General features: G+C 48.1%; 1 protein-coding gene across 1 annotated transcript; it reads right to left on the bottom strand.

Annotated features, from left to right (window-relative positions):
* Window positions 1–1299: 1299 nt before the first annotated feature.
* On the bottom strand, window positions 1300–14024 carry LOC129328389 (lens fiber major intrinsic protein). The gene is made up of 4 exons (XM_054977420.1): window positions 13665–14024; window positions 7933–8097; window positions 7155–7235; window positions 1300–1485 (listed from the first exon to the last, which is right to left on the bottom strand). The coding sequence occupies exons 1-4, from the start codon at window positions 14022–14024 to the stop codon at window positions 1300–1302; spliced, it is 792 nt and encodes a 263-aa protein (XP_054833395.1).
* Window positions 14025–23338: the final 9314 nt, after the last annotated feature.

The raw sequence follows: 23338 nt of genomic DNA, 5'->3' as shown, positions 1-23338 counted from the left end.
AAGCCCCCCCACCCACAGTGCTCCTAGCTGTGCTGAGCAACTTAGAGCCAAGCTACAAGTGACACCTGACACAGGTCGGACACTTGTCAGCTTCCCTCAAGTTTTGATGGGAAATGTAAGCGTCCTGGTCTTACAGCTTGGCTCTCCATTTAATTGAAGTTTATAGAACCCCCCCCCCACACACACACCCAGCAGAGGGGAAGGGGGGCACCCAGCGAGAGCCCAACGTCTACACTTCCCTCCCGACCGCATGTTCTCCCTCCCATAGACTGCCGCTCTGTAAACTTCAATTAAATGGAGAGCCAAGCAGCAAGACCAGACTGCCTACATTTCCCATCAAAACTTGAGGGAAGCTGACAAGTGTCCAACCTGTGTCAGGCGTCACTTGTAGCTTGGCTCTAAGCAGATTTTAAGGTGAATCCCTCAAGAGTCCATGTGACTTTGAGAAGGCTTGCCTCTCCTGTATCATTTAGCCGCGAGCTGAAATGCAGAAAGTGACTTGACTGGGGACAGGAACAGGGTTTGGGGCCGTCTTTCCTTAGCCCTCTTCAGCTGCTTCAGAGACTGCCCAGCACGATCGTTTGCCGATGCACAATCGCCATTTTTTCTGAAAAGAGCAATGAGTATATTTTGAGTTTTGTACACATTACTCAAAGCCTGGATTTTGCGGGGTAGACATTCACATGTTCTGAAGCTGCAAAATACACACATTGCCCTTTTTGGATAAAATGGTCATTGTACATACTAAGCTGGTTGTACCAAGTGCTGTCTCCTGCGACATGTGACTGCAGCATGAGAAACATAATGCCAGAAAAGCATTATATTCTCTCCCTCTCCCTCCCCACCTCTCCCTCACACACACACACACACACAGAGACCCAGTGCCTAATTGGCAAGGGCTGCACACAGGTAGTTACACACAGAGAGGCAACTCTTGTCATTTTGCAGGAATTCAAAAGGGAAGATCCGGAGGAATTAGCTTTCCTATACCTTTCCCCACAAAACTGTTTCCAAAATTTCTCACCGCAAAAGAAATGGTTTAAAAATCAGGCAATGACATTCCCCTTCACTCCCAATCCCACCCACTCTCCCCATTCTATTGTTCCGGGTATTTAATTTTTTTTTTGAAAGAGAGAGACCGGATAACAAATTGTCCCTTCGGATCTGTGTCCCCTAAGACACCACTTCCTACTGGCCAGGAGCAATAACAGTCTGGATACTGGGCCAGTTGTTTCTGCCCCCTCTCTCCCCGGAGGAGGGGTATATGTATGCTATGGTATGGTCACCCTAGGCCACTGTTTATAGTGCTTGCGTCTTCAGCTCAACAGGTTCCCCAGGAGGCTCTGGGGGAGCACTGGTTTCAACTGGCCGGTCCCCTTTGAGGATAGAGAGGCGTTCTGAAATGCCGCGCATCCGGGGGAAGAGGATGAAGTCATACAAGAAGCCGCCCATCACACCACCGATTATGGGTCCGACCCAATACACCTACAAAGGAGAGGAAGAAACACATCCAGAAAGGGAGCAGTGAGCGCAGAGAAATGGTTAAGAAGTAACCTAAATAAATTCTAAAATACATAGAAATAGCATTGTAAGAAAGGAAATGTCTTCCAAGAGCCTGAGATGGTAGTTAAACAGAATAGGTAGCATATAGACAGAATAGGTCCGATTACGATCAGAACCACAAGACACACAAAGAAGGGGAGTTCGCCTCTCCCCATCCCATAATATTTTCCAACGTGTACTATTTTGGGGAAACAACATGGGGTACAACAAGACCAAAAAGGGGATGGCATTTTGAAATTCTGTTTCAGATTTAAATATTTTTTTTTTTGCATGCAAGAATAAAGATAACACATTGAGGAGAAATATTTAGCAGTCCTCTCTCTAACATCCTCGTTCCATCCATGCAGGGAGCATTTTATGTGGGGGGGGGCTATTAAAATATATGACCACTCCTGCAAACCTGGAGTCTGTAGTGGAAGAGTTCATAATACTACCAGCTCAATCCAATCCCACATTCAACAAGATGACTCTGTGGCCAGTAGATCTGCATGTGCGACCAAATGAGATGGTAGAAACGTATTGATCCATTTCGGAGGGGGGGTCACTTTCTGGGGAAAATGTGAAAAAATTCCTTCCCAGGTGGGAAAAAAGCCTCCGACTGAAGAATTGGTGCATTAGGAGAAAGATTTAGGGTTTTTTTCCCCCTTGCAGTTCTAGTGGATTGTAAAAAAAACTTACCTAAGTTTATTTTTTATACAGCAGATCATCTGCGGCTTAGCATATCTGATCTGAATTGGTAGAGCCTATCCATCACATAAGAACTCATCTGCCTTCTTCCCCCCTCATTCTACATCGTGTAGATCGTTCCTCAGGCTGAAGACAGACTCTCCCCCACCTCCAGAGTTGAAGATGGTTTAAAAAGCCATTGCTGCTTGGACTGTTCAAATACATCCCCTTTTTGTTTGCGCTAAACTGATTTCAAAAGGTTTTGCCTTGCTTCCAAACTATGTCATACTTGTGAGAACAATGGGTGAACAAATCCAGCAAAAGAAATATGTCTACACAAAGGGAAGCAAAGCCTCTCTCCATCTGATTTCAGCTCTCTTATCTGGCGCGTAGGGCAATCTCAACTCCTCTCTGTCTGGAAATCAGGGGGTGGGGCCACCGGCCATGTGACCATTTTCTCCGAGGGCAACCCACTGAGTTGCGCCATGCGCACTGGAAAGGATGTCATTCCCGGTGCAACAATGAACGCTCTGGAGCACACCGGAGCAAGTTCCAGAGCTCCCAGGAAGGACCATTCCCCGCACCTCCTCCCTGCACCACTGGCCAGGTAAGAGGCAGTGGGTCCCCTGCTCCCTGTTACGGACACAAAAGGGGTGCTTCCACAGCTCTTCTGAAGCATCTCCTGCTCCAGTGAGTTGAAGGAATGCCAGAATTGGCTCTTCGCTTTGGAGAAGAAGTAAACATGTGGATGGGTGCCAAGGCATCCAGGCACCATTTTACTTTTTATTTATTTAAATCATTTCTCTGCCACCTTTTGACGCAACTCAGGGTCTCCAAAGTGGTGAACTTTAAAACATGTAAAACATTAAAACCTTTCAAATATTAAAAACAGCATTTAAAATACAAATATACACACACACTATATTTAAAACAATCAAAGAAAACACACAAACACATACAAACATGGAAACCAGGAGTAGGGCTAATAAGAGTTAATGAGAGAATACGAAACAAAACTAAGCAGTCTTCTTCACCCGCTAGAGGATAAAGGGAGACAGACCAATCTCCATTGGGAAGGGAATTCCAAAGATGGCGACTGCTGATCTATCACTATCCTAAGACTTTTCGCTTGCCACTGGGATTGTCCAATATTTTCTAATTAAGTAAGCCTGTGACCACTGTGGCCCATGCTCTTCTTTTCCTCTGTGGCTTGCTAAAGCAGTAACATCTCCATTTGCTTATTTTCCATAGCAGCCAGCAAGGTTTGAAAGTACCCAATACACCATTCAGCAGCCAGGCAGGACACTCCTGGATAAATCCTACAAGATTGACTGAAGAAAGCTGGAAAGCAGGCCAAGCTAGAAGTGACGAATTACACTTGAATGGCAAGTGAACAGACTCGCGTGTATTCCTCCCTGTTCACTTGCACTATGTGATCGAGTGGAGTGCAAGTGGAGTGCAAGTGGAGTGCAAGTGAACAGGAAGGAATACACATGAGTTTGTTCACTTGCCATTCAAGAGTAATTCGTCATCGTCACTTCTAGCTTGGCCCAGAGAGAGACTTTTGTGGCCAACCAATCAGCTTCCCATGTTGGTCCCAGCTGACTGTGGGGGTAGGTGGTGGCAGGACTGACTCTTCTAAAGAAAAGTTAAATAAAGATCTTGGGGGGCTCAGAGGGGAAAAGGCTGGAGAGTTTGGAGGCAGCAAATCCCTCAGAGGGCAGGATGGGGACTGAGCATCTGGCCTGCATTTTTATCTTTAGCACAGCCCTGGTGGTTGCAGGCACTTTACTGCTATTATGTACTTTAAGGCTACAAGGCTAGGCTCATTTACCCAGCAGCAAGTGCTGTTGAGCTCACTGAGTGTTACTTCTGAGTAAACATGGTTAGGCTTCCACAGTAATTCTCTTAATTTCAGTGGGAAAGTTAAGTGCAGGGCTTTTTTTGTGTGGAAGCACTCCCTGGTACCAAGTATCAGCACCTCTCTGGGAGTTCTCTCAAGTCCTGAGGGGGGAATGGATGAAAATCATTGAAGCCTTATATATGAATACTGGCACCTTTTTAAACCAAAAAGGCGCTGATTGAGCATAGACTGTTTCCCTTTCAGGACAATGGGGATATTAAAATGCTCGGCCCTGGATGGATTGTGTCACTTATTATTCCCCTTTTATACTGTATAAAATATAATTCACTAGACTATCCGTGTAATCTTATGCAGATTTAGTCCTTGCTAATTACTTCATTTAAATGAGTATAGACTGAAAGTAACTGAGAAGGACTGAAATGTTCACGATGATAAATATAATCTTGTTAGTAATGTTAGATTTTTTTTTAATTTAGAAAACTGCAATAGATTTGTTAGGTTTTCAGGAGCCACTGGACTCTAGTTCTCACAGGTACAGTATCCCTGAGTCTGGACTGTATCACTTTCAGATTCAAAATGGAACATAATATGCTCGGGAACTCAATGGTTTTGCAGAAGAAGCAGAAACAAGGACAGCACTCGGGACGAGGTTTGGGCTGAACGAGGTGTTCTGGAATGTCTCGGGGGGGGGGGGAAACTGGTGCACATACCTAGAAAGAACAAGGTACCAGCTTTTTGTTTAATTTTTAGAAAAAGTTTCAGCACTTCTATTTAACATTTTCATTTGGCATTCTGCTTTCCTGTCAAGCCAGATCCAAATATCCTTGGTTATTATATTATCAGTGGACCCTGCAATAAAACCTTGTAGATTGTGTCGGGGTGACAGAATCGAGAGCTGTGCTGGGTCTGGTGATTGCAGAGAGGTGGTGGTGGCGGCACTGATATTGGGGTGGGGAAGGGCAGCTGCAGGGAGGCCTGCCTTTGCTTTTCTCCTTGGAAATATCCTTCTCAGTTCCTCCTCCCGCCCTTACCAAAGATCCTTCCCCGTTTCTGTTTCCCCTGCTTTCCAAAGATTCCTCCTCCCTTGCAAAGACTCTTCCCCTTTGCTCGCCCCTTTCAAACAACTTTCCCACGTGCAAGCCATCTAAAAATCCTTCCCCTTTGCCTCCTCCCCCAGTCCCAAAGACATTTTCCCTAGCCTTGTCAGATGCCCACTGGTGGCAGGCAAACTCTCAGATGCCCTTCTGCCTGCCAATCAGCAGGATGTGACAAGATGCCCGGTGATCACCCACCACTGGCGGGCAACTCAGGCAAACAGGGAGGGGGCACACACTCACAGATGGAACTGACATCATCTCAGTGGCTGCAGGAATTTCACCCCCCAAAAGGTCAGTTCTTAAAGTGTGAGGATTGAAAGCGACACCATCATGCGCCAGCCAGGAGCAGAGTACCAGGGCCCCCTCCCACCGGTTGCTAGGGTGACCTGGCCGTCCCATCTCTCCCTCAGATTCTCTCCCTGTCAGTTCTAGGGATGGCAGTCCATGACAGATAGATCCCCAAACCACTCACAGCAAGTACTCCAGGGTCTTAATGGAGCTCTTAATGGATCTCTATAATAATAATAATAATAAACCTTTTTTATTATTATTATAGAGATCCATTAAGTTCACAGGTCCTTCCTATTCATCTTTGGAAGGACCTGTGAACTTAATAGATCTCTATAATAAAACCTTTTCAACCAAGATCCTGGAGTACTCGCTGTGAGGGGTTTGGGGATTTATCTGCCATGGACTGCCGTCCCTAGAACTGACACTCCCTTGCAGCAGCTGGGCTCTCAGCCACGGAGCCTGGGCCTGGGAAGAGGTGAGGCCTGGCTGCAAGGATGGGTCCTGTTCCTCCGATGGCTGTGCACCCCATTTCACTTGGCCATGCTTTACTTTGGCCAGCTCATTTGGATCACCCAGCAGCCACGTGGTTCCTTGGGACCTAAGGATTGTGCATGCACATAACTCAGTGTTTGGGGGGAGTTCAACCCCAAAAACCTATACAGAGGCTTCTAAAAGAGAAGAGCAACAAGGACTGTTTTTGAGAGAGCTCTTTCTTTTGGGAGTTAAACCCCCTCAATTTTGTTTTTGTCTGTGAGCCAAGCTACAAGTGACGAATGACACTTGCCTGGCAAGTGAACAGACTCATGGGTATTCCTCCTTGTTCACTTGCCATTCACTTGCGCTCCACTTGATCAAGTGGAGAGCAAGTGAAGAGCAAGTGAACAGGGAGGAATACACGTTTGTTCACTTGCCAGGCAAGTGTCATTCGTCACTTGTAGCTTGGCTCTGTTTTTACATTTTTCTGCAACCCTGCAGAGTCCGCTAAGATTGCAGAAACATGGGTTATGTTCCCAAGTGGCCTCAATCTGCAGGTTTAGATATTCACAGATTGGGGGCCACTTGACGATTAGTGTGCAAAATGATGATAATCCTTCACCTCCTGGATTTTCCTATATGGCCAAGAAAATGCAGTGGTTGGATTATGTTACAGTAGCACAATATCCAACAGTGTGCGGTTCCAAGCTCATATCTCTAGATCCTGCTGACATTTATTTATTTATTATTTTATTTTTAACCCACCCTCCCCACAAGTGGGCTCAGGGCGAGGTACAACATTGATTAAAATACAACTTAAAATCAATTATGAAAACAGATAAAAAACTGTGCCCCTTTCAGGGCAACCAGCAGAAGTGGACTCTCCATACCCCTTGTAGGGAATCTTCCGCTACTACCACCTGTCACACACACACACACTCATTACACTGGGGCAGCATAGCACCACAGAGTGCTTCTTCACCACAACTGATCCAGACACTGCTTTATTTCAGACCAACCTCACCCCTTGTACCTAGTGACCAGTTGCTGTAGATCGAAGTATATGTCTTTCATGGCATGTACGAAGCAAAGTCGTGACGGAATTTGAGTCAGATTTAGTCATTTCAGAGTCATTTCCACAACCATTACACACCTGATTATTTACACCTACCTTCTTACCCCATAAACATTTTGCTTACCCAGTGGTTGGTGAAATTGCGGGTGATAACAGCAGGGGCGAAGGATCGGGCAGGATTCATGCCAGCTCCTGTGTAATATATCTGCAAGACAGCAGGGTCAGGATGGAGAGAGGGTTCTCCCTGTATTCCAGATACCCCACATCTCTGAACCCCAAGTTGATCCAATTTCCCCTACTAAAGGCTGGGTGGAATTTATATTTAGAACCCTAGTCTTCTCAGAACCCTCTCATAGCGTTGTAAAAACTTTAGTTGACAGCAAAGAGTCATTTTATGTGTCACACCATTGTACTACCATTTTTATTTCCAGATATGGCCACTGTGAGTGGGCAAGACTATGGAGCACATATTGTGCTAGAGGTTCTAAATGCCTGCCCTGGGGATCTTGCCAGCAAGGCATGTTACAGTTAAGACACAAGGCAACTGAGAGCCAAGCTACAAGTGATGCCTGATACAGGTTGGACACTTGTCAGCTTCCCTCAAGTTTTGATGGGAAATGTAGGCATCCTGGTCTTGCAGCTGTAATGGAGAGCCAAGCTGTAAAACCAGGATGCCTACATTTCCCATCAAAACTTGAGGTAAGCTGACAAGTGTCCAACCTGTGTAAGGCGTCACTTGTAGCTTGGCTCTGAGTGATTTGTTGTTTCACAAAATGGAAAGTGAGGTGAGGACACTGCTGCATAGGTTTTATCGGGGAGGCAAGGTGCTTATTCGTTTAGCCCAGCCTTGCCACGCAAATAGATTACAGCTGCTCCTGCTCATATTTCTGGCACGTCATTACCCCAAAGAGGTGTCCAAGAGTGAGTGAGAATCCCACAGCCATCGCCACAGACCCCATGCGCCCATTGCGTCTCTCATCATAGGTGGCAAAGATGCAGAGGACAAACTGCAGGGTCAGGAAGATCTCCACGATGGTAGCTTGGCCCACATTTACACTGGGGTGTATCTGCAGCCAGGAGACACACAAAAAGAGAGCTATAAGGGAACAGCAGAAGTCAGCGCTTGATTTTGCCCCGACTGATGCGACCAATCAAACTATCATTGCATAATTACTGAAGTTGTGTCCAGAGGCCCATCTTATTCATTCTCCTAGGCCCAAGTTGACTTTAATTGTACCTGTCCTGTGCCTAGCAAATGTTTGTGGTGCTGTTAAAAAACTGGTTGGGAAGTGAACATCTACAGATGACCAAAGATGTGTCAAATAATGTGCTGCAAGATTTATTTTCATAGGTCCTACTTGCCAGACTAGTTTTTAGTCACATTCAAGGCTGACTAGGGCAAGGCAGAGGTGAAGCAAGGGAAAAGAGGAACAGCCAGAAGGGCAATAAAGAAGTCAGAAGTCTGTAGCCAGTGAAGAGTCCCAGAGATGCTCATACCCAGGGCTTTTTTTCTGGGAAAAGAGGTGGTGGAACTCAGTGGGTTGCCCTCGGAGAAAATGGTCACATGGCTGGTGGCCCCGCCCCCTGATCTCCAGACAGAGGGGAGTTGAGATTGCCCTCCGCGCCAGCTGGCGCGGAGGGCAATCTCAACTCCCCTCTGTCTGGAGATCAGGGGGCGGGGCCACCAGCCATGTGACCATTTTCAAGAGGTTCCGGAACTCCGTTCCACTGCGTTCCCGCTGAAAAAAAGCCCTGCTCATACCTCTGATCTTGGAAGCCTATGTACAGGCAAGGAGTACCCCTTGAATGGCGCTGCCCTCTTGCTGAAGAGAGTTGGTGGTTGATCTCTCTACAGTTCCTTCCTTTGACCAGAGTTGGGTGGTACCTGACAACACACAGGTCCCAGGGTCAAGTCCGCTGCACTTGGGTTCTTCTGACAATGGCTGCTATCCTACCACCCCGCTGAGCAAAGTTTGAAGCCTTCCTCCAGCCTACGGAGACGTCCTCCAAAGACTTGAGTGGCTCTCACTCCAACAGAAGAGTTGCTTTAGTTGATCAAAGTCTCCAGAGGCTAAGATAGAATACATGGCACTATTTCTCAGCTTCTGAGAGCCATCTGTTAGAAATCATGTAATTATGTACATCACTCGTTAATTAGAAAAAATGAATTCGTGTCGACATGTCCTTCTTCTTTAACCAGCTGTATGCAGTCATCCTCCCTTTGGCTTTATGCATTTTGGAAGAATTGTAGGGCTGGTGGGGACCAAAAGGCCATCTATTCCCACCATCCATCACAAGGCGAGACACTACAGAATAATGCATCTGGAGTAAACATCTGCAGATGGCCAAAGGTGTGTCAGATAATGGGCTGCAAGATACTCCTTTCCCTTGCCTGTCTTGCCGAACCTAGGCAATGCTGCGCTTTCTCACCCTTCACACTTATGTTCTCTGGATTATTTTTTAAGTATTTGGTTGTTTCCACATGGGGATGACTCTCACTGCTGCTGAGAATGCAGAGGAGTTTGCAGTCATAACAGAACTTCCGCATGGAAGTATTCCCCGTAGTATCCCCTCATGCCTGCCGCTAGAGTGCTTTTTGCCCCCCTTCTAAAAATAAAGCTAGTAGCTGTTGATATCCCTGACCTGGATGGCCCAGGCTAGCCTGCACTTGGCAGATCTTGAAAGATAAGCAGAGCCAGCCCTGGTTAGTACTTGGATAGGAGACCAGCAAGGAAGTCCGGGTCGCTACAAAGTGGCAAGCAGTGGTAAACTGCCTCTGAATGTCTCTTGCCTTGAAAACTCTGGTGGGTTGCCAAAAGTCAGCTGCAACTTGACAGCACTTTCCATCACCACCTTATAATGTATATGATGCAATAACAATATATCTACTGCTAATCAGGGATTTTTTTCAGCTGGAACGCGGTTGAACGGAGTTCTGGAACCTCTTGAAAATGGTCACATGGCTGGTGGCCCCGCCCCCTGATCTCCAGACAGAGGGGAGTTGAGATTGCCGTCCGCGCCGCCAAGCGGCGCGGAAGGCAGTCTCAACTCCCCTCTGTCTGGAGATCAGGGGGCGGGGCCACCAGCCATGTGATGATTTTCTCCGAGGGCAACCCACTGAGTTCCACCACCTCTTTTCCCAGAAAAAAAGCCCTCCTGCTAATCAAAAAGAATAGCCAGTAAAAAGCCTGCTGGTGGTGAGGAAGTGAGTGGGATGGCAGGCACAAGGGGAAAATAGGGCTGAATGTGGCACCCAGATTGGGGCGGAGGGTGGTGGTGGAGATCTGTACTTTCCTGTCTAAACACTGGACAGGAAGATACAAATTTCCTAAACCTACTTTTGATACAATCCTTATAGAAAGATCATAGCAACATGTTTGTGAAAACATGTAGCAGACCCAGAGAACACCTTGAAGGTGGATGAACGCTGATGTCATGCAGAAGCCCTTAAAAGAACTGCTGCATTTGGGGGGGGGGGGAACGGGAGGAAAAGTGGAACAAAACTTTCGTATGGAAGCAACTTTTGTTATTGTCTCCACCTTCAGAGCTGTATCAACCAACTTCCCCTTTAAAGAACCTCCAGTTTATATCCATCCATCATGGTCTTCTACTCACTGCTTTCCCTTTTCACCCCGCCACACCTCAGACACAGGCCAACCTCACCTTCACGATTTTCTTCCTCATAATTTAGTGTTTTAAAGTACATTCAAATGAAATATTATTTGAGTGGCAGAGAAACTCTGGAAGAACACTCCCCGCCCTTTTTGTTAGACAAACGACCTCCTTTTCAGTGAGAAAACATTTCTGTACATTTGCAGGAGTCAGAGAGGCTAGCGAAGAGTGTTGATTAGCCGGCACCCAGGAGAACTTCCTCAAGGAATGTCTTCTCCATCCATCCCCAAACTAGGGGTGCTGCTAGTTTCACAACAAATATGTTCAAAATCCAAACAATGTGTTCAAAGGTTTGTCCAGACCTGAGCCAATCACCATGTCTGGTTCATGACCAACTGCCACAAACACCTACCAAACCTGCATTGTTTTTTTTTTCAAAACTGAGTATGTACCATAACACTGCCAATCCAAACAGATTAGTGGCCATTAAGAATAGTCTGCCTAGATGACAACTGGAGAGTAGGATTTTTTAAAACACAGCATTTATTTATGATTGATTTATATAATTTGAGACTGATTTAACTTCTTGTGGCTGAATCCATGCAGCAATCCACCACTTTCCCTGCATTTTTCTCTTGACATGCTACTGGAAGTCTTTTTAAAGATTTTTTGAAAATCAGTAGTCGCTACTGCACTTTTGCAAACTAACATTCTAATGATCCCTTGTCATGATCTCTGAAGTTCCAGATTTCAGTTTTAAAAAACAAGGGCTGGATCCTTTGGATTTATTCTGCTAACTGTACCACCTTCCTCCAGTACAAGGTGCCTTCCCCTGATGCTAGAGGAAGATGCTACCATTAGTGGAATAGATCCAAGGGTCCAACCTCATCCAACCCCTTCTGTTGTGGAGCTATAAAGGAAAAGATGCAGGCAGTACATTTCCCCTTATAACTCCACAAAAGGAGCTAGACACTTTTTTAAAAAAATGAAAGCTGTGATTTCAACAATTGCAGCAGTAAATTGTTAAGACAACAGTTCACAATAGTGCAACAGCAATTATCAGTTTAAAAAACTCAAAAAGTCTTCCAGTGGCACAGGTGGGATAATGGCAGGCAGGTCTACAGGTAAAGCTGATTGCTCTGTATTTCTCTGTTATGAAGAAATACAGCCTGTTTAACAGCCACAAAGGGGTTGACAGTCAGATTGATAACTGAAAAACCATTTCCCTGTTTACAACCTGTGAAAAGGACATAAATTGAACTAGTGGGTGTTCAAGTATCCCTGCTACAAACCAATTCTTGGAATTTTATTACAATGGCATGCACATTTTTTAAAAAAAACTGAAAAACAATTGGTGTGACATGTTAAAAACATTTTTAGGAAGTGGGCCGTTTGCCTAAAGCATGGGAGTGGAGATAAAATTAGCAACTGGATCACCGCTGGAATTGCTGGGTATGACTGTCTTTATTATAGCAAGGATGAAGGAAGCTGGGTTCATTCAACCGGGGGGGGGGGGGAGCGGAAGCAGTGACTGCAGATCTAATGTTACAACTCTGTCCACAGTCCTTTTAAAATCTCTTAATTGTTAACTATCTTTATCACTGTTCTCTGTACTCAGTGAATTTGTGTCCTCCTGATTACAAACTCGCAACCTTGCCACACACATAAAGTTTTAATCAAAAGAGGTAGGTACTTTTTCTTTACAGCTGTGGCTCTGTTACCCTAACTTTAGTGCAACATTCCTAAATTGATCATTTCCTAAACTGAAGATATGAAGTACTATAATGCACAGAACCACCACATGCCTGAGAATAGCCATAAAAGATGCACATCGACTCTGCAGGAAATTTGAGCCCAGATAACACCAATCGCTCTGGAAGAGGACTACCATGTGACAGGCTTCCGAACGATGCAATTTTCCATCAATGGGCACTGACAAAACAATTTATTTTCTCCAGGAGGTAGTGTGTTTCCCTCTAAAACACACACAAACATTCAAACTATTTTTTCTTGAGCAAATATTAAAATGTGCCCAGCCTTTTTCATAAATTAATATGTAATGTAAATATAAAATCTCTGTTGACTGCAAGATTGCTCTTCCACCAACTGTGTGACACTAGCAACATCCATGTTCACAGCAAGAAGGAGGAGCCTCAACATCACATTTTAGTTTAATAGGTGAAAACTTTCTTAATAGGCAAAATCTTACACATGAGATCTAATTCCAATATTGGTGTATCAGGCAACAAAGGAAAGAGGGATCTTTCTCCCAGTTTTCAAGGGGATCAATTTACATGATCACAGTTGGTTTGCAGTATCCACCATCACTGGATTTGATCACCAGTCACTGGATGGTTCTTGAAAAGTAAACAAGAGTCTTGTGGCACTTTATAGGACTAACCAGTCTTTATCCTAGCATAAGCATACTCTCAGGGACTCCGAGCCCTCTCGTCAGCATGCCTCCAAGAGTGGGTACCGGTCCTCTAAGCCTTATGGTAGAATGATAACTTGCTAGTCTTTAGGATGGTAGAAGATTACTGTTAATTTTGCTGTGACAGACTAACATGACTAGACGTCTGAAAATTATTCACACAAAATACTGAAAATGAAATCGCAGTCTCAGGCAGATTCTGAACAGTGCAGGATATAAATCTATTTAAATAAATAAATAAATACACCACAAGTGTGTCTTTCTTTTGCTCATCATCCTCTTGCACAAAACTCTCAAACTGTTACAATTACACAATCCTTACGCTCCATTGTGCTGTCTCTTCCCCCCTTCCAGTTTACATACACAGATGTATGTAAGTATAGCATTTTCTGTTATCTGGTTCCCACCCAGCTACAAAACCAGTCATGCAGATAAGCCTCTGCAAGAGAACAGCTGACACCAAAAACCTAACCCAAATTTTAAAAGCATTATACAGGCCCCTTGAATGTAGCCATGTTACTTCTTCAGGTCTTAGACTGGAGAATGCCACCCTCCTGAAATGCTCTCCCAAACAACTCTGCATCCAGTTACCGTGTTGAGTGCCAGGTTACCCCGCAGCGCCGGTGGCGTGACTCCATAAAGCACAGCTGCCCCGGCAACTCCTCCCAGCACCTGGGCCACCATGTAGAAGACAGCACGGAAGAGGGAGAGCTGTGAGCCCAGCAAGAAAGCCATGGTGACGGCTGGATTGATGTGGGCACCGCTCACGTGGCCTAGAGACTGCACCATGGTGGCTGCCACCAAACCGAAGGCCAGTGCCACCTGTAGAATGTTAAAGGGGCCGATGGCCCAGCGAAGTGAAGCCCCCAGGCCAAAGAACACATAGAACATGGTGCCAAAGAACTCGGCGAAGATAGCCCTCCAGAAGGAGGACGAGCGAGCTTCCCACATGATGAGGCAGGCGGACAGCAGAGGGGGGGGGGATTGCTGTGCCAGCAGGACCGGTCTCCACACTCCCTGCTGCTCCCCCCACCTAAGCCCACTGCTTTCTACTGCTGGCTATGAGCTTTATAAGGCTTCCTAGCCCTGCCCAGGAGGTGGGAACTCATTGCAACTCAATGGGGCATCTTAACTGCTTCATTGCCTGGTTGGGGACAGCTGTGATGATTTTTATAAAGGCTCAGGAAAGGATATTCCTGCCTTCAGAACTTTCACCCTTTATAAACCGATCTTCTTCTGTGCTTTGATTTTCTCTCTTTCCCCTTGATACCCTCGTCTTTCCAGTTTAGAAGCTTTTGTGCGGGCTCCTCGCTGGCAACTGCTGGGGCTGGAGGAATCAAGGGTGCCTTGGAACTGGTGATTTCTGTAGTGTAGGTATGGTGTGCATTGGGGGGAAGGGGTCGGGTACGGAGAGTACTCTGCCACTCTCTTTACTAGGATAGTTTCAAAGAGGGATTTTTATGTATCGCAATTTTCCCCCTGGCATCAAGAAGATGCCTTTTAAGCCGTTCTGTCTGCAGTTCTACGACTCTTCCCAGTGTGATGAAGGTAGTGGACATGATGCCAGAATAGCAACTAGATTTTCAAGCTGAATGCAGTTGGGTGAGAGGGAGGGAGATTGCCCGTTTCTGTGCATTTATACAATCATGCCTCTTGGGTCAGGGACGTGTGGGCACTCGGATATGACTCAGCATGCAAGCAACATCCTTTAACATCAGGGCTTTTTTTCAGCCGGAATGTGGCGGGACGGCATTCCGGCACCTCTTGAAAATGGTCACATGGCCGGTGGCCCCGCCCCCTGGTCTCCAGACAGAGGGGAGTTTAGATTGCCCTCCGCGCCGCATGGCGCGGAGGGCAATCTAAACTCCCTTCTGTCTGGAGACCAGGGGGCGGGGCCACCGGCCATGTGACCATTTTTGCTGAGGGCGATTTAAATTTTTAAAAACTCCTCCCCTTGTTCCAGCTGACCCAAAGTGACGTCATTGCGTGGTCCCAAAGCATGCATGCACTTTGCGCGTGTGCATGTGGTACCAGGGGCACCACCTCCCGCCAGGAGTTGCCCCATGTGCTGGCAACCCACTGAGTTCCACCACCTCTTTTCCCAGAAAAAAAGCCCTATTTAACATGATTCCAGCTCTCCACGTCCCCCTTCAAATTATCCAAGCAATGCTAACTCTGAGGAATATGCTCAGAGGAAGTAAGTTTTTTGGCCTTGCAGCATTCCTTGAACAGTAGGGTTAAGCTGGCAATGCCTGCTAACCAGATCAAACTAGTAATACACACAGAGAAACCAGCACCATCCTAAACACATGCTGTGAGGAAAAAGGCTGCCGGACACACCACCATTTTGAGAGGTATAGGCCCACGTTTGTGGTGCGTACCTCCTAAAGCTAATGTCTTTGGAAGATACATATTTTCATTTGTGTGTGCCATGGAAATGTTCCAACGCCAGTTAACATTTGCCACAATGTTTTTTCCATAACGTACACAAGGTTAAATCAGATACGTATGTGCTGCAGGCATAACATAGGTCTGTAACATGTATCTGATACAATTACAACCAGCTCTATTGAAATATTATTGAAAACACTGGAACTTCCTTTTGAGTAATGTAGTTTACAGCCTATTTGTTAGAGATTTCTCCAAAAGACAAGATACTTCTGATTTGATTATAATAAGTTATATCATACCATTTATATCATACCATTTCATAGCAAGACCACAGTCTCCAGAAAACCAGATTCTCTTCTCACCACCACAACAGGAATTCTGGAATTTTCTACTGCACAAAGGGTGTGCAAATAGACATCTCTTGAATACTAGGGATGACTTTTATTCTAGATAGGATTGAAAGCATTATTCTCTGAATCATTACCCATTAAGACTGGTTAAATGAGGCCACCTCCTTATGGTCTAATGAGACTGTTGTAAATACTACGCACACATCAAAATCAAGCATTTTCAAATCCCAGTGAATTCAATTGGAAAGTTAAGTAAGGTGTTCTGAAATCAATAGGATTACACAGAGCCTGAGGTCCAAGCTACAAGTGATGAATGACACTTGAACGGCAAGTGAACAGACTCGCATGTATTCCTCCCTGTTCACTTACGCTCCACTTGCATTCCACTCAAACACGAGTGGAGCGCCAGTGGAGTGCAAGTGAACAGGGAGGAATACATGTGAGTTTGTTCACTTGCCATTCAAGTGTCATTCGTCATTTGTAGATCGAGTGGAGCGCCAGTGGAGCACAAGTGAAGAGGGAGGAATACATGTGAGTTTGTTCACTTGCCGTTCAAGTGTCATTCGTCATTTGTAGATTGAGTGGAGCACCAGTGGAGCACAAGTGAAGAGGAAGGAATACATGTGAGTTTGTTCACTTGCCATTCAAGTGTCATTCGTCATTTGTAGATCGAGTGGAGCGCCGGAGCACAAGTGAAGAGGGAGGAATACATGTGAGTCTGTTCACTTGCCGTTCAAGTGTCATTCGTCATTTGTAGATCGAGTGGAGCGCCAGTGGAGCGCAAGTGAACAGGGAGGAGTGCATGTGAGTTTGTTCACTTGCCGTTCAAGTGTCATTCGTCATTTGTAGATCGAGTGGAGCGCCAGTGGAGCGCAAGTGAACAGGGAGGAATACATGTGAGTCTGCTCACTTGCCATTCAAGTGTCATTTATCATTTGTAGATCGAGTGGAGCACAAGTGGAGCACAAGTGAAGAGGGAGGAATACATGTGAGTTTGTTCACTTGTCGTTCAAGTGTCATTCGTCATTTGTAGATTGAGTGGAGCACCAGTGGAGCGCAAGTGAACAGGGAGGAATACATGTGAGTCTGTTCACTTGCCGTTCAAGTGTCATTCGTCATTTGTAGATCGAGTGGAGCGCCAGTGGAGCACAAGTGAAGAGGGAGGAATACATGGGAGTCTGTTTACTTGCCGTTCAAGTGTCATTCGTTGCTTGTAGATCGAGTGGAGCACAAGTGGAGCACAAGTGAAGAGGGAGGAATACATGGGAGTCTGTTCACTTGCCGTTCAAGTGTCATTTGTTACTTGTAGATAGAGTGGAGCGCAAGTGAACAGGGAGGAATACATGTGAGTCTGTTCATTTGCCATTCAAGTCATTCAAGCTACAAGTCATTCGTCACTTGTAGCTTGGCCCTGAATAGCATTCATTGTTTATCACAACGGTGTGCTGTTAGTCTATAAGGAAATAGCTTCAGCCAATAAAAAGTGTCCTTGTGCGATGTATTTCAGATGATTTCCCAAGCATTTGGACTGTCAGCCCAATCCTGTGGTGGTGGTGGCAGCCAGCTGCCAATACAATATCGGCAGCGCTGGTCTGATCCCTATAGACATTCCCTAGGGAGGAAAGGCAACATGTGCCTTTGCAAGGCACAAACGGTATATCACGCACACCAGAGTCCACAGCAACCCTGGTAAAACCCACCAATTAGGCAGTGGCACCCCATGACATTCCTCTGAGTAGCACATGCTCGTGCAGCTGACCACCCAAAGCTGACATGGCCACTGCCCCTCAATGCCACTCCCCTCCCCTTGCCAGAGGACAAGGAGGGAAGAGCCACTGCAGCCCCAACCGAGGCACATGGCCCGAGTGTTCCCGCATAGCTCACAGGAGAAGGGCTCCCAGGCAGCAGGCAGGATGCCCACCTGCCCCCCGGCAAGGCTCAGACCTGCAGCAAAAGTGCTGGCCAGCTACAGCCATTCTTGCTTCAAGCTATGCAACCCCTTCCCCCCCCCCCAAAAAAAGAAAGAGACAGAAGGAGAAAATAGGGGCCAGGCTCAAACCTAGCCACTGAGCCAAGAGGGCAGAGGCAAAAGAGGCGTGCCGTCAGGCGTCACCCACTCCGCTGGAGCCCTGACTTCATGACCAGCCACATGGGACCAGGCAGACCATATTGCACAGACAGGCATGGCCCCCTGGAAAGATACTGTGGATCCCAAAAGGGCAATAGGACGGCACTGCTGATGGGCCACCCAGACATCCATCATCTTGGCTGAGACACCCCTGCATGATCCCTCTGTGCTGGACCCTTGCGCCCCACCCACCCTGTGCCTCCTGTGGCCCACACCGCCCTCCTGCACGGCTTCTTAGATGCCGGCAGTGCTAGGGGGTGGGGGTGGGGACTCAGCAGGGCCGGCGCACCTACTGAGACCAGGTAGGTGGTGGCCGCAGGCGCGGGGTGCCGGAGGGAGCACCAGAGGAGGCGCAGCGGGAGGGAGTGCGCGCCACAAAGCACCAGCCTCCTATCCCTCCCACCCTGCGCCGCTGCCGCCGCCAGCACAAGCCCCCGGCCAGGCGCAGCCACCGCAGGCAGGCATGTGCGGTGGTGCAGGCAACCGAGCAGGAAAGCTCGGAGGTCGCCCGCCGCAGCAATCGGGCCGTGGCGGCGCGTGCACTCCCGTGATGATGTCACGCGTGACGTCATCACGCAGGCCGGTGCGCGCGCACACTCGTGCGCGCAGGGGGGGCGCCCAGCCGGCCGCAAGCGTGGCAAACCCTTGCACCGCCCCTGGGACTGAGAGACCTGCCCCCTTGCTGGAGCAGACCACCCATCAGCCCCACCATCGCCCTGTGCAAGCTGCATGGAGGAGCCAGCAGCGTATGAAGGGGGAGGGGTGGGGATGGCAGAGGGGTGGCCCTGCCAGTCTGATGCAGCCATCTGAAGAGGAGCGTTGCAGCGCACCAACACTCATTGTGAACTGCATGTCGTCAGTCTTTAAGGTGCCATAGGGCTAAAAGCTAAAAGAAACAGAGGTCCAGTTGTCACCATGACAACTGTGGGCAGGAAAGCTCCTTCCGGGAAGCCCTACGGGGAACTCGCAGGAGGGCAGGAGGAGGAGTTGGGGCACAGAGTGGCATGGAGTGGGGGGGGGGCTGGCAGGGACGGGGTGCAAGTCTCAGCCGCTCAATGACAAAAAGAGAGGGGCGGATTGGTAGACTGCTGCAAATGTTGAGCAGCCGCAGGGGAATAGTAAGGAGGTGTCCAGTAGGGCCCCTGCGGCTTTGCAAGCTACTCTGGGCAGCCATGAGGAGGTGAGGCAAGCCGTCCCTACCACATCAAGCCTGTGAGCGGGGTGGACTTGCTGGGCAGATGGCTGCCTGCGTCAGGATGCTGCAGGAGCTGGGCTGAAACCAGCGAAACCAGCGAGGTGGCAGCTCCATGGCAGACTGGCAGGATCCACACTGGTCACTGCAGCCAGACCACACCGCCCCGGGAATGCCATCGCCCCAGGTCTCTTCCCTGCTGAACCACCACCTGCATAGATGCCATAGAGAGACATGTGCAATTATGATGAACAGCACAGCCATGCTGGTGGTGTCTGTGTCCCTCAGATGGAGGGGGGCTCCATTTGTCAGGATCCCCGCCAAGGTGCATGCCATAGCCATCCACATGACTCTTACCCATCCGCTGTGTGTGGACATGCACATCACCTGTATCTCCTCCATCTGCTTCTGCTACTGCATAGGGCTCTGACCCTGTGCGGGAATAGGTGCCCTGGTTGCTTGGACAGTAGTTCCACTGAGCACAGTGGGGCAGCTGCCAATCCCCCCCCCAAATTCCAGTAGTGCCCCATCCCCCACCTGGAGGGACTATCCCATACACACACAGTTAGCCTTGGCAACAGGAGCCTGCATTGCCAAAGCAGCACCCAGGGGGCACGTGAGAGGGACAGGGGAGGTGGGAGCAGACTCTTCGGCCGAGCCTGCTGGATCCCCACCCCTGCTCACCTGTCGGTGTGTAGTTGTTCTTTGGGGTACATCTCTGGAGTGGGGGGACCCATAGGGACTCTGAAATGAGACATGTTAGTCACCTGCAAGGAGGTTTGCTCTCCCCCTTGAGTGTAAGTGCTAAGTGCTCCCTCTGTGCATATCTCACCACCAGGGTGAAATTTTGTGTACTCTAAGTGTGCAAGTTGGAAACCTCAGGGCCAAACTACACGTGACGAATTACACTTGACTGGCAAGTGAACAGACTCACGTGTATTCCTTCCTACTACGTGATCAAGTGGAGTGCAAGTGGAGTGCAAGTGAACAGGGAGGAATACACGTGAGTCTGTTCACTTGCCATTCAAGTGTAATACGTCACATGTAGCTTGGCCCTCTGAGAGCAAGCGCCATGCTGCCCACCCTATCATCTGAGCAATGGGGCACCGTGGCTCAGGTTTATGTAGTGCTGGGGGGCTGTGATTGGGTGCTGCCACTGGGGAGAGGCATGATTGGCTTTGGCTGTGCTATGCTGGGGCTTGTAGGTGGGACCTGAGAGGAGGCATTTCGCCTTTTCCATTATACGAGTGCATGCGAGCTGCGCTGCAGTGTCTGATGGTGTAACTGTATGGCAGTTCTGGGAGGGGGGGATTCCCAGGCTGGGGCAGCTTAGGTATGAGCTGGCCCACCTCTTCCCTTACCAGCACAGAGGGATTGTGTTGGCATTGCTCCAGTAAGGGGTTGTGGCATTGCTGTGCCAGTGGTCAGCCATGGCACAGAAGCAGCAGGGCATTATACCCGCCAGCACATCTCCAAGATATGCCGCATAGCAGTTGGTTGGTTCTGAGCACCCCCCCCCACACACACACATTGTGCTATGTGTTACATAACCAAACGAAACTGCTACATTTTCAAGTATTCTCAAAATATCAACTTTATTGGAAAAGAGTAATTTTTATCTAGCAAAATACATAAGCAATGCGTTAAAAGCCATACAGATAAAGAGATCTGCACCAACAATTCTGAACTCGTTCACTAAGATGCAGGGCTTTTTTTCTGGGAAAAGAGGTGGCGGAACTCAGTGGGTTGCCCTCGGAGAAAATGGTCACATGGCTGGTGGCCCCGCCCCCTGATCTCCAGACAGAGGGGAGTTTAGATTGCCCCCCACACAGCTTGGCGGCGTGGAGGGCAATCTCAACTCCCCTCTGTCTGGAGATCAGGGGGCGGGGCCACCAGCCATGTGATCATTTTCAAGAGGTTCCAGAACTCCGTCCCACTGCATTCCAGCTGAAAAAAAGCCCTGCTAAGATGTAATTTCTATTGATGCAACTGTAATCTTTTCCCCAGTGGGAATTCACGTTCTTGATGCTTAACCTTTATTCTGATTTTTCACCTGCCGAATAATCTTCCCAAAATGGGTTAAACTAAGATTTGCTGCTGGCTTTGTTGGTTCCAGCAGGTAGAAAAGGGTTGTGAGTCTGCCCTCCCATGTCAATGTGCTTTAGGGCCAAACTACGTTTGGGACTCTGATGAGATCCCCTGGAACATAATTTAGCTACGAAAAGCAGTCATGGGGGAAGGGATATGGGTCAGGTTCCTGTGGCACTGAAGAAGAAGGCGTCGGCTTCTTTCCCCCTTCCCCAATACTAGTGTCCTAACCAAAATACCGCGCCCGGTGCTTTAAACACTGGAGGGAGAAAAAAAAGTACAGAAACAATATAGGTGATCCCTAGAGCTACCCAACATCACTTCCGGGTTTCCCTGGAAGCGACACAGAGATGTCACCTACATCATGTCCCCCCTGCCAGACGAACCCTAATGGAATTCTACACACAATCAGAGAATGTGGAATCTGGACTCCTGAGGATTCTACCTGGTATTTTAAAAAAGAAATCAAGAATGCAGCCCACAGACTGGTGCAATGCACTGATGTTCCCAGGGCTTTTTTTCTGGGAAAAGAGGTGGTGGAACTCAGTGGGTTGCCCTCAGAGAAAATGGTCACATGGCTGGTGGCCCCGCCCCCTGATCTCCAGACAGAGGGGAGTTTAGATTGGGAGGGCAATCTCAACTCCCCTCTGTCTGGAGATCAGGGGGCGGGGCCACCAGCCATGTGACCATTTTCAAGAGGTTCCGGAACTCTGTACCACCACGTTCCTGCTGAAAAAAAGCCCTGGATGTTCCTGCCAATGCAAGCAGCCAAACCTTAGGAAGTCCCAGGCTTACCTGAGCTCTGAGGCACGGCATGTCCCACTGGCTGCGCACCACATGGTGAGACTGAGTTTTTTTTTTTAAATGAAGACTATTTCAGCTGACATCTGTTAACCAGGAGTTTTTGCACCAGCATTTGTGAATCATACCTCCAAGTTTCTAGCCCTTCTTGGCAGTCATTCTAGCAAGCTGAGCGCCTGGGGTTCTGCCTGGCTCTTCCTCAAGGCCTCCTGTCTTCCATCTTCAGACTGGGCTGTAAATGTAATTTACATTCTGAACTCAACCATACGCCCACAAGACACTCTGTCTGCCACATGGGGAACTTTGGAAATTATTTGTTAAAGCCAGTTAAAGGCCACAAGACTCCTTTTTGGTTTTGCCGCAGCAGTCTAAACTGACTATTCCTTAGAAAACTGAGAATGCAGCATGCAAACTGGAGTATTCTGAAAGCAAACTAAGCGAGTTCGTAGAAATATAGTCTGTTAATTCTATTATTTATCTCCATCCCTGGTATTTTAACACCACTCTGTTGAACACCACTGTGGATCCCTTTGTATAAAAACAGGGCCGTTTCCAGACAGCTTACCTGCCTCCGGAACGTCGCGCCATCTTGCAGGGAAAACGCGAAATATCGCTTTTTCTCGTGCGAGTTTTGCACGACGTCATGCGACGTCGCGCAAAACTCGCGCGAGAAAACGCGATATTTCGCATTTTCCCCGCAAGATGGCGCAACGTTCCGGAGGCAGGTAAGCCGTCTGGAAACGGCCCAGGTAATCTTTTGCCCTCAGTCCTGGGCGATGGAGTTGGGCTCATTTTAAATTATGAACATGTTTTAAGTAGGAGCCGTGCAGAAGTATAGAGATTTGGGTTAGGGAAGGAAGGTAGTTGGGACCCGACCTTGTGCCTGGGGCTGGAGTCTCAGGGGTTAATCACTCAGCAAAAGGAAGGAGGACAAAAAACAGCCCCCCTACCCCAGTGCTTAGAAGGAGGCCTCCAGGGATATTTGTCACCACAGCATTTTGGAGTGGAGGTTTAGTCAGAGCTGGTTAAACAGGCTTTAATTCTCTCTGGGCTGCAGGGGATTTAACTGCCTGCTCAGTGATTGGGCAGTCCCGGGAAAAACTGCCGGGCCTGACCCTGGCAAGGACAATGGGACTTGCTGGGTTCAGCACTTCACCAGGCCCAGGTTGTTCGAGGCACAGGGAGGGGAATCGACACCGACGTCACTCGCTCCATTGCACTCTCCCTACTTTATTGTGCGGCAGGTTTTAGAGGGGGCTGGTTAAGGCCTGTGGTTGAACTGCACCCACGTGGCAAACAGAGCAAAGAGGCCCAG

The sequence above is a fragment of the Eublepharis macularius genome, chromosome 4, assembly GCF_028583425.1.
Source record: "Eublepharis macularius isolate TG4126 chromosome 4, MPM_Emac_v1.0, whole genome shotgun sequence".
NCBI lineage: Eukaryota > Metazoa > Chordata > Lepidosauria > Squamata > Eublepharidae > Eublepharis > Eublepharis macularius.
Note: the sequence above shows the minus strand (reverse complement) of the source record. Positions and strands in the feature narration are given on the sequence as shown.